We start from the raw sequence: 15,169 nt of genomic DNA on the forward strand, positions 1-15,169 counted from the left end.
CCCAAGCACGACAGCAGAAAGCCGATGTCTGGGCCCTGCTGCACACCAGGCACTTGGCCCTTTATGAAAGTCAGGCAGTGGCGCACAGCAGGCGGTGGTGACACAGGTCTTTGATCCCAGCACCCGGGAGGCAGGGCCAGGCGGATCTCTGCGAGTTCGAGGCCAGCCTGGGCTACCGAGTGAGATCCAGGACAGGCACCAAAGCTACACAGAAAAACCCTGTCTGGGGGGTGTGTGTGAGACCTCCCACCAGCTAGAGGCCCTTAGGCTGTCACCCATTACTCTGTCCCTGCTCCATCCTCTGCTGTCTCGTCCCCCGAGTCCCTCTATCACTACACTCCTTCCCTTAGTCCCTTAGCACCTGAGCCACCTAGAGCTCCAGCAGCCACTGTCACCCTGGCTGACTACCAAATCATGTTTTTTTTGTTTTTTGTTTTGGTTTTTCGAGACAGGGTTTCTCTGTGTAGCTCTGGGCCTTTCCTGGATCTCGCTCTGTAGACCAGGCTGGCCTCGAACTCACAATGATCCACCTGGCTCTGCCTCCGAGTGCTGGGATTAAAGGCGTGTGCCACCGCCCGGCCTTACCAAATCATGTCAAGCCACTAAAGAAAGGACTCTATCTCAGCAGTGTTGCTAAAATTCCTCCCCTGGGATGGAAGCCACATCTGCCCCTCCTCCTAAGGTCTCAAGGACAAATGGGGGTTTGTGTCCACCAAAGGTCACCCAGAGAAACTAACGAGTTCATTGGACTTACTTACAGCGCATGTGTGAGGGGTTGGGAGCAGGAGTGTGGATGACCCCGGAAAACAGCCACGGTGGAAGGCATGGATAATGACCTCACTGTGGCTACATAGATGAAGTCGGCTTCTTTTATTCCTTTCCTGTTTTCTTTAGCCCCTCCTGGAGGTCATGTGCAGTTAGAACAGAATTGCAGTCAGTTGATTGGGAGGAGTGACTGGATATTTAGGTGATGGTCCCATGACCCTCTGCCCCTCCTGTACAGCAATACCAACAAGCTCAGCTGAAATATTTTGCAAGCTGACACGGTTGTTTTGATGAAGATGGTGGCAGTGTGGTTCTGGAAGGTTGTCCTGTAAAACACTGAGGCATGAGGAGGTTCAAGACTAGCCTGGGTTACAAGGGACACCATGTGAAAAAATGAACAGGGGAGGGAGGAAATCTTTAGATGGAGGTGATGGCTTTAGGAAAAAGGAGTGGAGAGGATGAGGAACTATGAAGAACATGGACAGATGAGGGGAGGGAGTGGTTAATTTTGAGACCTCTTACCTGCTGTGTGTAATCCAGCGGGTGTTGTGGAGGGACCCTTGGCGAAGGATGCAGAGCAATGATTAAGCAAAGATTAGCCTTGGGAGTACGGCAGCCTTCACTAACCCTGGCCCGGTACTGCCGTCTTCAGGGAGAAATGAGCACCGCTTCTCAGAACTGCCAATCTGGAGGCACTTAACTGCTGTAGGGTCGCCTTTCAATTGTGTACACTGTTCTTTGACTCAACCCCAATCCGTAAGTGAAATTTTGCTTTGTTTTCGAGACAGGGTCTCTCTATGTAGCTTTGGAGTTTGTCCTGGAACTCAGTCTGTAGATCAGGCTGGTCTCCAACTCAAGATTCGCCTGCCCCTTCCTCCTGAGTGCTGGGATCAAAGGCATGCGCCATCACTGCTGGGTTGAACTTAATATATGAGTGCTCTCCATGTTATGCCACAAGAGGGCATCAGATCCCATCCACTACAGATAGTTGTGGTGGTGGTTGTCGGGAATTGAACTAAGGACCTCTGGAAGAACAGCCAGTGCTTTTAACTGCTGTAAACTTTTAAAATAATGTTATGAACATTGATTGGAGCATGCATGTCTGTGAGAACATCGGGTCCCCTGGAACTGGAGTTTGGGTCCTCTGGAAGGGAAGCCAGTGCTCTTAACAGCTGAGCCATCTCTCCAGCGCCCTTAGTACCAAGTGTAAAGCCAAATCCTCTCTTCACATGCTGACATGCTTGCACTTGCTGGATTCTAAAGAACACAGTTCTCTAGAAATGTGACCCTGGAGGCTGGAGAGATGGCTCTGAGGTTAAGAGCACTGCTTGCTTCCAGAGGTCCTGAGTTCAATTCCCAGCAACCAGGTGGTGGCTCACAACCATCTGTAATGAGATCTGGTCCCTCTTCTGGCTTGCAGGGATACGTGCAGACAGAACACTGTATACATAATAAATAAATCTTTTTTTTTATTTTTATTTTTTATGTATACAGTGTTCTGTCTGCATGTATCCCTGCAGGCCAGAAGAGGGAGCTAGATCTCATTACAGATGGTTGTGAGCCACCATGTGGGTACTGGGAATTGAACTCAGGACCTTTGGAAGAACAGCCAGTGTTCATAAACTCCGAGCCATCTCGCCAGCCCCAATAAATAAATCTTAAAAAAAAAAAAAAAAAAAAGACACCTGTTAGACCAGACTAAGGCCACTTATTAAAAAAAAGAAAAAAGAAAAATGATCCTGGCTTCCTATGTTTTTGTGAAAGTTTCGCCTCTTTGCACAAGATGAAAGCTGTTAGACCTGACAATACTGAGATTTGAAGTGAAAAATATACAAGATGGTATACAGTCCAGCTCTCCTGTCCCTGAGCTAGGACCTGTGTATGCATGAGCTGAACACACACTGGTGTAGGGGCACTGGCTAAAAGCAAAGACAGCAGAGTTCTCATTATATTCTAAACTGAATACTTGAAACGCCAACTATTACATAAACATTATGAGCAATAGGTCAGCCAGTGCTGGCTGCTAGGCCTGAGAGAAGAGTTAGAGCCCTGGGTACCAGAGTGGAAGAATGGACTCCAATCTTCACCCATGTGCAGGCACACGGCTATAAGTGTAAAAAAAAAAAAAAAAAAAAAAAAAAATTCCTTTTACTATGGCAACCATTCTTGTTTTTTGAGACATATATTTCTCTGTATAGCCCACGCTGGCCTTGAATTCAGGATCTGCCTGAGCATGCTGGAATTAATGCTATGTGCCATTTTCAATTAAAAAAAAAAAGTTTTGTCTGCCTGCTGCTCAGAGGCCCAAAGAGGGTATTGGATGCCCTAGACCTGGAGTTACAGATGAGCTGCCATGTGGGTGCTGGACACTGAACCTTGGTCCTCTGGAAGCCAGTTCTCTAACTCCCAAGCTTGCAATTCTGACATGAGTTGAGGTTGAGGCAGGAACATGATGGCAAGCTCAAAGCTAGGCTGCACTACACCGTCAGCCAGGACTTGAATAAAAGGGTGAATTCCAACTCCATGGCAGAATGTGTGCTTACACGGCTAAGGCTTGGTTACTTCCTTATTTCTCAGTGATCACAGATCCCACTGTGTCTATCCTGTCTACTGAAATTTCTGGTCCTCAGTAGTGTCAGGAATTGGAGGCCAACCTGTGCTGCCAAGAAACCTGGTCTCAAACTGGGGGTAGGGGTAACAAGAGATAATGAGAAAGTGAAGGTGCTGGAGATTAGGGCAAAATATACAAAAAAATGGGGTCATCAGATGATACTGCTGCCATGTCATTATATTGACCAAACAGCTCCAACCTGTAACCAACAAGGGGGGGGGGGCAAGCTGTGAGCATTTCCCCAAAATCCATGGTTGTCTTCAGGATACCAGCACCTTCCACATAGAACAGGAAAATTTATAAATATATTGTGTTATATATATCTGAAAATGTCATGATATAAATCTATACTGAACAGCAAATTGTACAAATCAGAAAAGCAAGGGAAAATATAGTATTTACCAACTTAAGAAAATGTCATTATTTTACCCACAAACCATAATGACATCTTCGTCTTCTCTCCTTAAAGAACACTGTGGGGTGGGCCATTGAGACAGTTCAGCACACACCAAGTAGTTTCATCAGAGGATTTCTAACCTCCACAGGTGTAGTACAATTACTCAAGAGACTGAGCTTGACATAGGGAAAAATTTTCAGCTTCAGTTTTAATTGATTTGTATCTTTAGGTGAGGTATATGCACTTTCAGTGGAGGTTCATGCTAAAACTAGAGGCACTATGTGGGTTCTCTTAAGAAACCCCCAGCCTACTGGGCAGTGGTGGCGCACAGCTTTAATCCCAGCACTTGGGAGGCAGAGGCAGGTTCTGTGAGTTGGAGGCCAGCTTGGTCTACAGAGTGAGTTCCAGAACAGGCACCAAAACTACAGAGAAACCCTCGAAACCACCACCCCCCAAAAAAAACCCCCACAAACAACTTGTTCCTCTTGTAGAGGACTACGTTCAGTTGCCAACACTCACTCAGATGGTGGCTCATCAACATCTAAACTCCATATTGAATATTCTTTTCTGACACTGCACAAAAAACACATATAAGTAAATACACACACAACTGCAATGCATCTTTAACATATACTGATCACATAAACTTGATAGCCTACACGTTCCAGTATCAGGAACCAAGTAATCAAAGTCAAAACAAGATCAGACCTTTGGGAATGCAAGAATTTTATTCAAAGTGCAATGAACCTGTTAACAGCTTAAGAGACAGGGGGAAACTAAGACACCTCCCCTCAAGCCCAAGAACAAGCACAAGGAGTGCTCTTTCTAGATACTGTAGTGAGAAAGGTGCGTCCATCTTCCTGTTTGACTTTCTTGGTGGCACTGGGCTCAACTTCCAGGGTGATGGTCTTGCCTGTCAGGGTCTTCACAAAGATCTGCATACCACCCCTGAGACGGAGGACCAGGTGCAGAGTGGACTCTTTCTGGATGTTGTAGTCAGACAGGGTGCGGACCATCTTCCAGCTGCTTGCCTGCAAAGATCAACCTCTGCTGGTCAGGGGGGATACCCTCTTTGTCCTGGATCTTTGCCTTGACATTCTCGATGGTGTCACTGGGCTCAACCTCCAGGGTGATGGTCTTGCCTGTCAGGGTCTTCACAAAGATCTGCATACCACCCCTGAGACGGAGGACCAGGTGCAGAGTGGACTCTTTCTGGATGTTGTAGTCAGACAGGGTGCGACCATCTTCCAGCTGCTTGCCTGCAAAGATCAGCCTCTGCTGGTCAGGGGGGATACCTTCTTTGTCCTGGATCTTTGCCTTGACATTCTCGATGGTGTCACTGGGCTCAACTTCCAGGGTGATGGTCTTGCCTGTCAGGGTCTTCACAAAGATCTGCATACCACCCCTGAGACGGAGGACCAGGTGCAGGTGGACTCTTTCTGGATGTTGTAGTCAGACAGAGTGCGACCATCTTCCAGCTGCTTGCCTGCAAAGATCAGCCTCTGCTGGTCAGGGGGGATACCTTCTTGTCCTGGATCTTTGCCTTGACATTCTCGATGGTGTCACTGGGCTCAACTTCCAGGGTGATGGTCTTGCCTGTCAGGGTCTTCACAAAGATCTGCATACCACCCCTGAGACGGAGGACCAGGTGCAGAGTGGACTCTTTCTGGATGTTGTAGTCAGACAGAGTGCGACCATCTTCCAGCTGCTTGCCTGCAAAGATCAGCCTCTGCTGGTCAGGGGGGATACCTTCTTTGTCCTGGATCTTTGCCTTGACATTCTCGATGGTGTCACTGGGCTCGACCTCCAGGGTGATGGTCTTGCCTGTCAGGGTCTTCACAAAGATCTGCATACCACCCCTGAGACGGAGGACCAGGTGCAAGGTGGACTCTTTCTGGATGTTGTAGTCAGACAGGGTGCGACCATCTTCCAGCTGCTTGCCTGCAAAGATCAACCTCTGCTGGTCAGGGGGATACCCTCTTGTCCTGGATCTTTGCCTTGACATTCTCGATGGTGTCACTGGGCTCGACCTCCAGGGTGATGGTCTTGCCTGTCAGGGTCTTCACAAAGATCTGCATACCACCCCTGAGACGGAGGACCAGGTGCAAGGTGGACTCTTTCTGGATGTTGTAGTCAGACAGAGTGCGACCATCTTCCAGCTGCTTGCCTGCAAAGATCAGCCTCTGCTGGTCAGGGGGGATACCTTCTTTGTCCTGGATCTTTGCCTTGACATTCTCGATGGTGTCACTGGCTCAACCTCCAGGGTGATGGTCTTGCCTGTCAGGGTCTTCACAAAGATCTGCATACCACCCCTGAGACGGAGGACCAGGTGCAGAGTGGACTCTTTCTGGATGTTGTAGTCAGACAGGGTGCGACCATCTTCCAGCTGCTTGCCTGCAAAGATCAGCCTCTGCTGGTCAGGGGGGATACCTTCTTTGTCCTGGATCTTTGCCTTGACATTCTCGATGGTGTCACTGGGCTCAACTTCCAGGGTGATGGTCTTGCCTGTCAGGGTCTTCACAAAGATCTGCATACCACCCCTGAGACGGAGGACCAGGTGCAGAGTGGACTCTTTCTGGATGTTGTAGTCAGACAGAGTGCGACCATCTTCCAGCTGCTTGCCTGCAAAGATCAGCCTCTGCTGGTCAGGGGGGATACCTTCTTTGTCCTGGATCTTTGCCTTGACATTCTCGATGGTGTCACTGGGCTCGACCTCCAGGGTGATGGTCTTGCCTGTCAGGGTCTTCACAAAGATCTGCATACCACCCCTGAGACGGAGGACCAGGTGCAGAGTGGACTCTTTCTGGATGTTGTAGTCAGACAGGGTGCGACCATCTTCCAGCTGCTTGCCTGCAAAGATCAGCCTCTGCTGGTCAGGGGGGATACCCTCTTTGTCCTGGATCTTTGCCTTGACATTCTCGATGGTGTCACTGGGCTCAACTTCCAGGGTGATGGTCTTGCCTGTCAGGGTCTTCACAAAGATCTGCATACCACCCCTGAGACGGAGGACCAGGTGCAAGGTGGACTCTTTCTGGATGTTGTAGTCAGACAGAGTGCGACCATCTTCCAGCTGCTTGCCTGCAAAGATCAGCCTCTGCTGGTCAGGGGGGATACCCTCTTTGTCCTGGATCTTTGCCTTGACATTCTCGATGGTGTCACTGGGCTCGACCTCCAGGGTGATGGTCTTACCAGTTAAAGTTTTCACGAAGATCTGCATTGTCTGTCACACACACACACACAAGGAAAAACAGAAACAAAGAAAGTCAGGAATGTCACATTTGTTAGGGGTGTAGCACTAACAGTTGGATCCCATTGAAATTGATGCCAGCTTAGTCCACATAGCTACATTCTAGCTACAGACCATGTCAAGAATTTTTTTCTAAATTAAACAAAAAACAAAAACACACAAAACCTAAAACAGTACTTCAAATAAGCCAGGAAACCTATTAAGGAGCAATAAGGGTGGTGGTGCATGCCGTAGCACTGGGAGGCATAGGCTGGCTGATTTCTGTGAGTTCAAGGTCAAAGAAACCCTGTCTTGAAAAATAAATCAACAAGGACACCTAGACATGGTGAGCCCTGTCTGTATCACCAACTTGGCAGGATGGAGACTGTAGTACCAATGGCTGGAAGTCATTTCCTGCTATTTGCAGAGCTTGGAGGAAAGCCTGGTCCACATTCACACCTGTGGCCAATGGGAGGATCCACCCCAAAATAGGCCTGAAATCAGACCCAGTTTGGTCTATATAGCCAGCAACAAATACAGACTGCCTAAAAAACTGAGGTCTGAGCCTGTGAACACCTTTATTCTCAGCAGTAAGGAGACCTGGACATGGACATCTCTTGAGTTGGGAGGACAGCCCAGAGATCTTCTATCTCAACCCTCCTACCCCCCAAAAGAACAAACTTGGGTCAGAATACACGCTGTGGACAAAAACAGTTAAGAGAAAAAAAAAAAAGAGATCCACAAGGGAGTAACCCGAATAGTTCAAACCTGAACACCAGGATTGAAACTGCAGACTATTATAAAGTCTGGGGTGATAGCGCAGGCCATGAATCCCATCCCGTGGGGGGTAGAGGCCCGGGTTCTGACAGTTGGAGGACACCCTGGCCTAGCGTTCCAGGCCCGCCATGGCTACGCAGCCAGATTCTCTCAAAACGAAAACAGGACAAGAAACCAGAAACTCAATCTAGGGCTCACTTTTTCGCCTCCCCCCTCCTCTGGATTTCCGGTTCCTGTCCACTCGGGAGCGGCTGGCTACCCGAGGCCGAGTCCCAAACCCTCCTGTCCTACAACGAAGGGACAGCTACACTTCAGGGAAACGGCCTCACCTCGCATTATGAGCCCATAGAAACCGCGACGTCACGGGGGAGGGGGGGAGGGGGTGGCGGACGGAGGCCAGGGGTGAACCGCCATCTACCGCCGCGCGCGCCCCCCTCCCCACGTCGCCATCGCACTTCCGTCTTTAGCAACGGGTAAAAAAAAAACAAAACAAAACCGGACCGACCCCTCCCGACAGCCAGACACACCCCTCCCCCGGCCCCAACCGCTCTCCCATCAGAGGCACCTATGGCCCGCAACCCGCCAAAGAGAAATAAATCATATGTATTAGCGCCGGCAGGTGCCCGGGCGAACCGGCGGCAGCGGCCCCGCTTCCCCCAACCTCGTCCAGCGCATCAGGGCCGCGCGTCCTCCCCTTTGGGCTTCCACTGGGCCGCCATCTTGCCTGCCGCCCCGGTCCTCCGCCTCGCCGCTCCCTCGCGGGCCACGGAAACGGAACGCCCAGGCCCGCGGGTTGGCCCCTCGCCCCCTTCCCAGCCAATCACCCGCCCCCACCCCGGCGGCCCGGTGCGGCGGGGTCGCCCCTCACCAGCGGCGGCGGCAGCAGCAGCAGTCCACACGGAAAGAAGCAGCGACGGAACTCTAGGTCTCGACGGAACTAGCTGCGGCCCCGCCAGGCGTCGCCTTATATAACCCTCGGAAGCCCCGCCCTCCTCCCCCGAGATCCCTCCGCGGAAAGGCGGCCGGGGACTACTTTCCAAGGCTCTTCCTGTCTCTGCAGCGGAAGCCACGGACCAGGACCAGCAAGGTCACCTCCGGGGCCGTTCGTGTGCGGAGCCCAGAGAGTGCGGGGGGCTTTGTGTTGCCGGGAAGGGTTGCGACCTTGGGCGGGCCCGCGGAGGGATCAGCGTGTGCGACGCGTCCTCGAATCCGCGGCGTGGTCGGCGCGAGAACCCGGCGCGGATCAGCGCGGCAGGAGCGGAGCTCGGCGCAGGCGCAGTGCGGCTCCGCGCCCAAGGCACCCACCCGCTAACCCCGTTTTGGGGGTCCCTGGCCCTCTGTGCGTTCTGGGGACCCAGGGCTTCGGCTCGTGTCACCCTGGGGTCCCTTTGGCGGCCATCCTCCTCAGCCTCCACGGTCCCGGCCTGTCCCTGACCCAGCCCTCACCTCCCTGGCACTGTGACAAGATGAATGACTCTGCAAATCTCATAACAAGGGGAACAGATAAAAAAGGCATTTTAAATAATTTTTTCAAAAAAATTATAAAGGGACCCGGTCTCTCCCTGATTTTGCAAAATGAATCTGAATTCATTAGAGGCAGAAAATCCACACAGCTCTTGAAAACTGTTGGCAATAGACCTGAAACCCGACAGAACTAGATCTTTCCAGGCTGTTCTTTGAGCCTGTTTACATTTGGTGCCCTTGGATTCGAGAAGGTTCTATGTGATTGTCACTAAGGAAACATCAAGTTTTCAAAATTTTGTTCATATTTAGCCTACCTAAGAGATGGAACCCATCGAGGCCCTATATTTATTTTATTATTATTTTGTTGTTGTTGAGACAGGATCTCATTAAGTTGCTCTGGCTGGCCTGCAACAAGCTATGTAGACCAGACTGGCCTCAGATGTACTGAAATCCTCCTGCCTCTGCCTCTCGAGTGTTGAGATAAAGGTGTGTGCCTCCACACCAAGCCAAAGCCCCAGGTTTTTAATTGAAATCTCCAGTCATTTTCCAGAAAGCTCCATCCATTCCCCAGCCCCTTAATTAATTAAACTAAGATGTAAAGTTAAGAATTGTACATGTTAGCGGGACGTGGTGGCACAGGCCTTCAATCTCAGCGTTCCCGAGGCAGAAGCAGGAGATCCGAGCTCCAGGCACCTGCTACATACAAAGATTCAGACAGAATTAAAAGAAACCTCTCAAAAAAAAAAAAAAAAAAAAAAAAAGAATCCCCGGGGTCTCCAGAGAGATGCCTCAGCAATAAGATCAGGTATAACTTTCAGAGGACCTCAGTTCAGTTCCCAGTAACCATGTTAGGCAGTTCATAATGGCCTGTGACTCCAACTTTAGGGTCATGTCCTGAGACACTGACGCATGTGTGGCATATACTCAGACACACACACACACACACACACACACACAATTAAAAAATAAACATTTGCTGGGCATGATGGTGCATGCTTTTAATCCCAGCAATTTTTGAAGTTTTTGTTTTCTTTGTTTGTTTGTTTGTTGAGACAGGAACTCCATACAGAGCCCTGTCTGCCCTGGGACTCACGCTGTAGACCAAGCTGGGCTCTAAATTTCAGGGATCCTCCTGCCTCTACCACCTAGGCCCTGAGATTTCAGGCATGTCTGGTTCCCCGGTTTGGAAATTCATAAGAATTCAAGGTCAGAGGTATTGTTCAAAAACAGATTTTAATTTTTTGTGATTTTTCCCATGAATGAAGTCATATGCCACTGAGACATGAAAATGTTATTCTCTGGGTTTGGGACACCCCCCCAGTGGTTTCTGAGACTGGTTTCTGTGCAGGTCCATTCTTTCTAGATTTCAGACAGAAGTTGGGAAGGGGATAAAACACTGAGGCCGGTTCTACCGTGATACTGGCCTCTGGCCACACCAAGCTATATTTGGCTGTCGCTTTGCTTTGGCCTCGTGATTTCTGTTCCTTGGCTGAGTCATCGGCTTTGTGGCCAAAGTCTGGAAGGTTCAGAGCCCAACAGCCTTGATTTCAGAGGTGGGGGAGGGAGAGGAGGAGGAAGGCTTAAGGGCTGGACCTGGCCAAGGGTTAGCTTGAAAAGGAAGGTGTGTGTTCAGAGGGTCTGGGGGAAGGGAGAGAAAAATGGGGGCCAATGTGTAAGAAATAGATCATCTGCTGGGTAGCCGTGGCCCACACCTTTAATTCCAGCACTGGGGAGGCAGAGGCAGGTGGATCTCTGTGAGTTCAAGGCCAGCCTGGTCTACAGAGCGAGATCTAGGACAGGCACCAAAACTGCACAGAGAAACCCTGTCTCAAAAAAAAAGAAAAAAGAAGTAAAGAAAGAAAAATTATCTTATTTCCAACAAACGAGATCAAAATGCCAGGCAGTGGTGGGGCATGCCTTTAATCCTAGCAACTTGGGAGGCAGAGGCAGGCAGATCTCAGTGAGTTCAAGGCCAGCCTGGTCTACAGAGTTCGAGGACAGCTGGGACTGTTATAGAGAGACACTGTCTCACAAAAAAAAAAAAAAAAAAAAAAAAAAAAAAAAAAAAAAAAAAAAAATCAAAAGGCACTGATATAGTGAAACCCTTTGTTATACATAATTATCTATGCCAATTTTTGTCAAAAGGAAAAGCTCTCTGAAAGTCAACACATGGACTTTTATTATTTATTTGCTTATTGTTTTGTTTTTCGAGGCAAGGTTTCTCTGTGTAGTCCCGGCTGTCTTGGAACTCACTTTGTAGACCAGGCTGGCCTTGAACTCACAGAGATCCACCTGCCTCTGCCGAGTGCTGGGATTAAAGGGGTGCGCCATCACCGCCCGGTGACACATGGATTTTTTTAAAAACACATTATTTATTTGTGTGTGTGTGTGTAGGTCAGAGGACAGCTCAAAGAAGTCAAGTTGGTTATCTCCTTCTGCCTCGTGGCTCCCAGAGAGTGAATTCATATTGTCCAGCATGCTTGCAAATACCTTTACCCACAAATCCAGCCTCCTATCTTTTTTGTTTTGGTGTGATTTTTTTTTTTCTTCGAGACTGGGTTTCTCTGTGTAGCCCTGGCTATCCTGGACCTCCCTCTGTAGACCAGGCTGGCCTCGACTCACAGAGATCCCCTCCTGCCTCTGCCTCCCAAGTGCTGGGATTAAAGGCATATACCACCACGTCCAGCTCCAGTCTCCTTCTTTTTTTTTTTTAAGAAGCATAAATATTTATTTGTAACAAAGGAGTTTGTGTACAGTGGTGAAAATCTACAACTTCTTGTTAACTTCACATTTATATTTCACCTTTTTTTTTTTTTTCTTTTTCTCAAGACCGGGTTTCTCTGTGTAGCTCAGGAACCTGTCCTGGAACTCGCTTTGTAGACCATAGCCTCCCATTTTAATTATATATTTTAAAATAATCTTTGAGAATTTCATACATACATACAATGTATTTTTATCATATCTCCCATTTCCTCCCTGTAACTCCTTCCTGGGCACCCTTCCTAAATCCCTCTCCTAAGCTCACATCCAAATTGTTGTTTTGTTTTTAATAGTCCATCAGCAGTGTGTTCTTACAACAAACAGAGGTGACCTGCTTCTTCAGGACACAGGACAAGCAGGATGGGAGGAAACGGCTCAGAGCTGGCTCCAGTTCCCAGCACAGCAGCTTCCCAGCTTGGAGTGAGCCATCCAGCAAAGCTGTCACCACCATGAGGGTAAAGGAGGGGACAATAATCACAGAGTCCAGAGATACTCATAGACAAGTCACGGTGACAGGCACTGCCACCCACATGGACTCCTGTGTCCCCCAGATGTCCCCTACAGAGAACTTGGGGGCAGATCATCACAGTTGCTGGTCTATTTTCCGAAAGGGACTCCAATGTCTTCATGTCCCACTTGGCCTCAGGACTTAGGTATCAAGTCACAGCCCAGACATCCCAAACCTCCTGACCTAGAATGGCAAGTGCTAGAATGTGCTGGAAGTCCGGTGACTCACTGGATTCCTTTGGCAGTTCGTTCCACGCCCAGATCCATCCTTTGCAGGCTACCGGGGACGATTGCTTCCAAGCTGGCACCAATGGGGACGGAGAAAGGGCCTGGCAACAGGGAGGGATTGGCTGAGGACACCTGCGTGTGATGGGCCGAGGGGAGGGGGGGCAGGGCTAGGCCCCAAGCTTCCTGGTGGGGGTGGGGCTGGATGACTGCTGCCTGCGTGTCCCTGTGGGCGTGGGGGGTAGGGGTGGGGTCACACCTGGTGCGTGACTGGGTTCCGTAATAAGGGACGAGGGGGACAAAGCACAAGGGTCAGCTGCTGTTTTTCTCCTCAAAAGGAAGCGTGGAGCCAGAAGTCTGTTTTGTCATGGGTTGTATAACCAGACAGGGTTACCAAGGCCAAGGGCAGGCCTCAGCTTGCAGAGAGCAAAGGGAGAGAGGAAAATAGGGTGCTGTGTTCTGCTTCCTGTTTATGAGCAGGCTTAGAAAGGCTGGACATGGCCTCAGCTCACACAGGACCCAGCCATGGCCCACCTTCACGTCAGCTCTGTGCTCTCCACGTTTCTAATTTGGGAGAATTACTTGGTTTGGGTTTGGGTTTTTTGAGACAGAGACTGTAGTCCTGGCTGTTCTGGAACTCACTATGTAGACCAGGCTGGCCTTGAACTCCCAGAGAGGCCTGCCCCTGCCTCCCGAGTGCAAAGATTAAAGATGTGGGCCACCATGGCCTGGTCTTTAATATGTGATTGTTAAGAGTGGAGGTCAGTAATGTTAAACGGACACCCACGGTACAATCTCTGGTCTGAGGCAGGCTAGAAAGACAGGAAAATGGTGGGGACCTGAGGAGGGAGGGTTGAAGCCTTTCACCAGCTGGGACACAGTGGGACAAGGTGACACTCACTTTTAATCCTAGCACTTCACAGGCAGGCTGCTCTCTGCAAATCCAAAGCCAGCCTGGTCTAAATAGCAAGTTCCAGTCCAGCCAGGGCTACATAGTGAGATCCTGTCTCCAAAAACAAAACCAAGCCCAATTGTGGTGGCGCACACCTTTAATTCCATTACGCAGAAGGCAGAGGCAGGGGGATCTTTGAGTTTGATGCAAGTTCCAGGACAGCCAGGGTTACAGAGAAACTCTGTCTTTAAAAACAAAACAAAACAAAACAAAACAAAAACAGAAACCCAACCAAGTAATTCTCCAAATTAGAAACACAAAAAGCCCAGAGCTGAGGTCTGACCTTCAGAGCAGCCCATGGCTGGGTTCTGTGTGAGCTGAGGCCTTCGGAGTCCAGTCTTTCTGCCCTTGTTCATAAACAGGAACTGTTTTTCTCGCTCCCTTGGCTTTACAAGCTGAGGTCTGACCTGACCTTGGCCAAACAAAATAAAACGAATAAAACCCAGCAGAGTTAATAATTTCTGTGAAGGGCTGCTTCTGTAGAGTTCCTTTTGCCTTCACGGACGGATACGAGGCCTGAGTGTTTATGACCTTGGGCCTGCCTCACTCCCTCCTGAACACATCATCTGAGGATCTCACGGTTTACAGTAAAGGTACCCATCTCCGGTATCGCTGTGGGCTTGACTTGGCCCTTAGAGATGGCAGTCTCGGCAGGAGTCCTCAGGAGCCACCCGCCATCTCATTGAGGTTTCCTAGCAACCCTGTGAAGACAGTAACTTCCAGATCCACCCCAGTCCTGTTCCACGATCACACACACACACACACACACAAAAAAAAAAAAAAAAAAAAAAAAAAAAACTAGCAAGGAGCCTTTTTCCACACTCTTTGGGCCCCCCCACACCATGTATAAGCCTATTTTAAGAATATATTCATCTGTTTACTTATTTTTCACTTTTCAGGACAGGGTTTCTTTCTGTAGCCTTGGCTGTCCTAGAGCCAGGCTGGCCTCGAACTCACAGAGATCTGCCTGGCTCTGTCTCCCGAGTGCTGGGATTAAAGTTGTGTGCCACCACTGCCCGGCTTGGCCTTTCTTTTTAAAAACTTGATTTTTTTATTATTAGGGGTGGAGCTGTGGGCCCTGTGTGTGTGTGTGTGTGTGTGTGTGTGTGTGCGTGCGCGCACGTGATGACATGCGTGTGATGACATGCGTGTGGAGGTGAGATCAACCTTGTGGAATCGGTTCTCTCCTTCCACCCTTGCGTGGGTGGGGTTGAACTTGCAACCACCATGTTACTCACTGAGCCATCTCAATGCCCCCACCCTGTTTGTCTAGAGATTTCGTTATTTTATGTGTATGGGTGTTTGCCTGCACATACGGTCTGAGCACCACCTGCATGCAGTACCCGAGGAGGCCAGAGAAGGTGTAGAATCCACTGGCACTGGAGTTATAGGGTTATGGCTAAAGAAGCTCCATTTTATGCTAGGCAGCCATCTAGTACCCGCCCATGCCTTGGTACCCACCAGCCATTTGTCTCTGACTCCAGT

At 49.5% G+C, this 15,169-nt stretch overlaps 1 protein-coding gene across 1 annotated transcript; it reads right to left on the reverse strand.

The window, feature by feature from the left end:
• Positions 1–4,478: 4,478 nt before the first annotated feature.
• Positions 4,479–8,869, reverse strand: Ubc (ubiquitin C). Its single transcript, XM_028894298.2, is given in 7 exon segments — positions 4,479–4,786; positions 4,788–5,200; positions 5,203–5,301; positions 5,304–5,752; positions 5,754–6,024; positions 6,027–6,993; positions 8,645–8,869. Coding segments are annotated over 6 exon segments (2,418 nt in total). The 5' UTR covers positions 6,991–6,993; positions 8,645–8,869; the 3' UTR covers positions 4,479–4,564.
• Between the last annotated feature and the right edge of the window lie 6,300 nt (positions 8,870–15,169).

Source organism: Peromyscus leucopus, chromosome 23, assembly GCF_004664715.2.
Source record: "Peromyscus leucopus breed LL Stock chromosome 23, UCI_PerLeu_2.1, whole genome shotgun sequence".
Taxonomy (NCBI): domain Eukaryota; kingdom Metazoa; phylum Chordata; class Mammalia; order Rodentia; family Cricetidae; genus Peromyscus; species Peromyscus leucopus.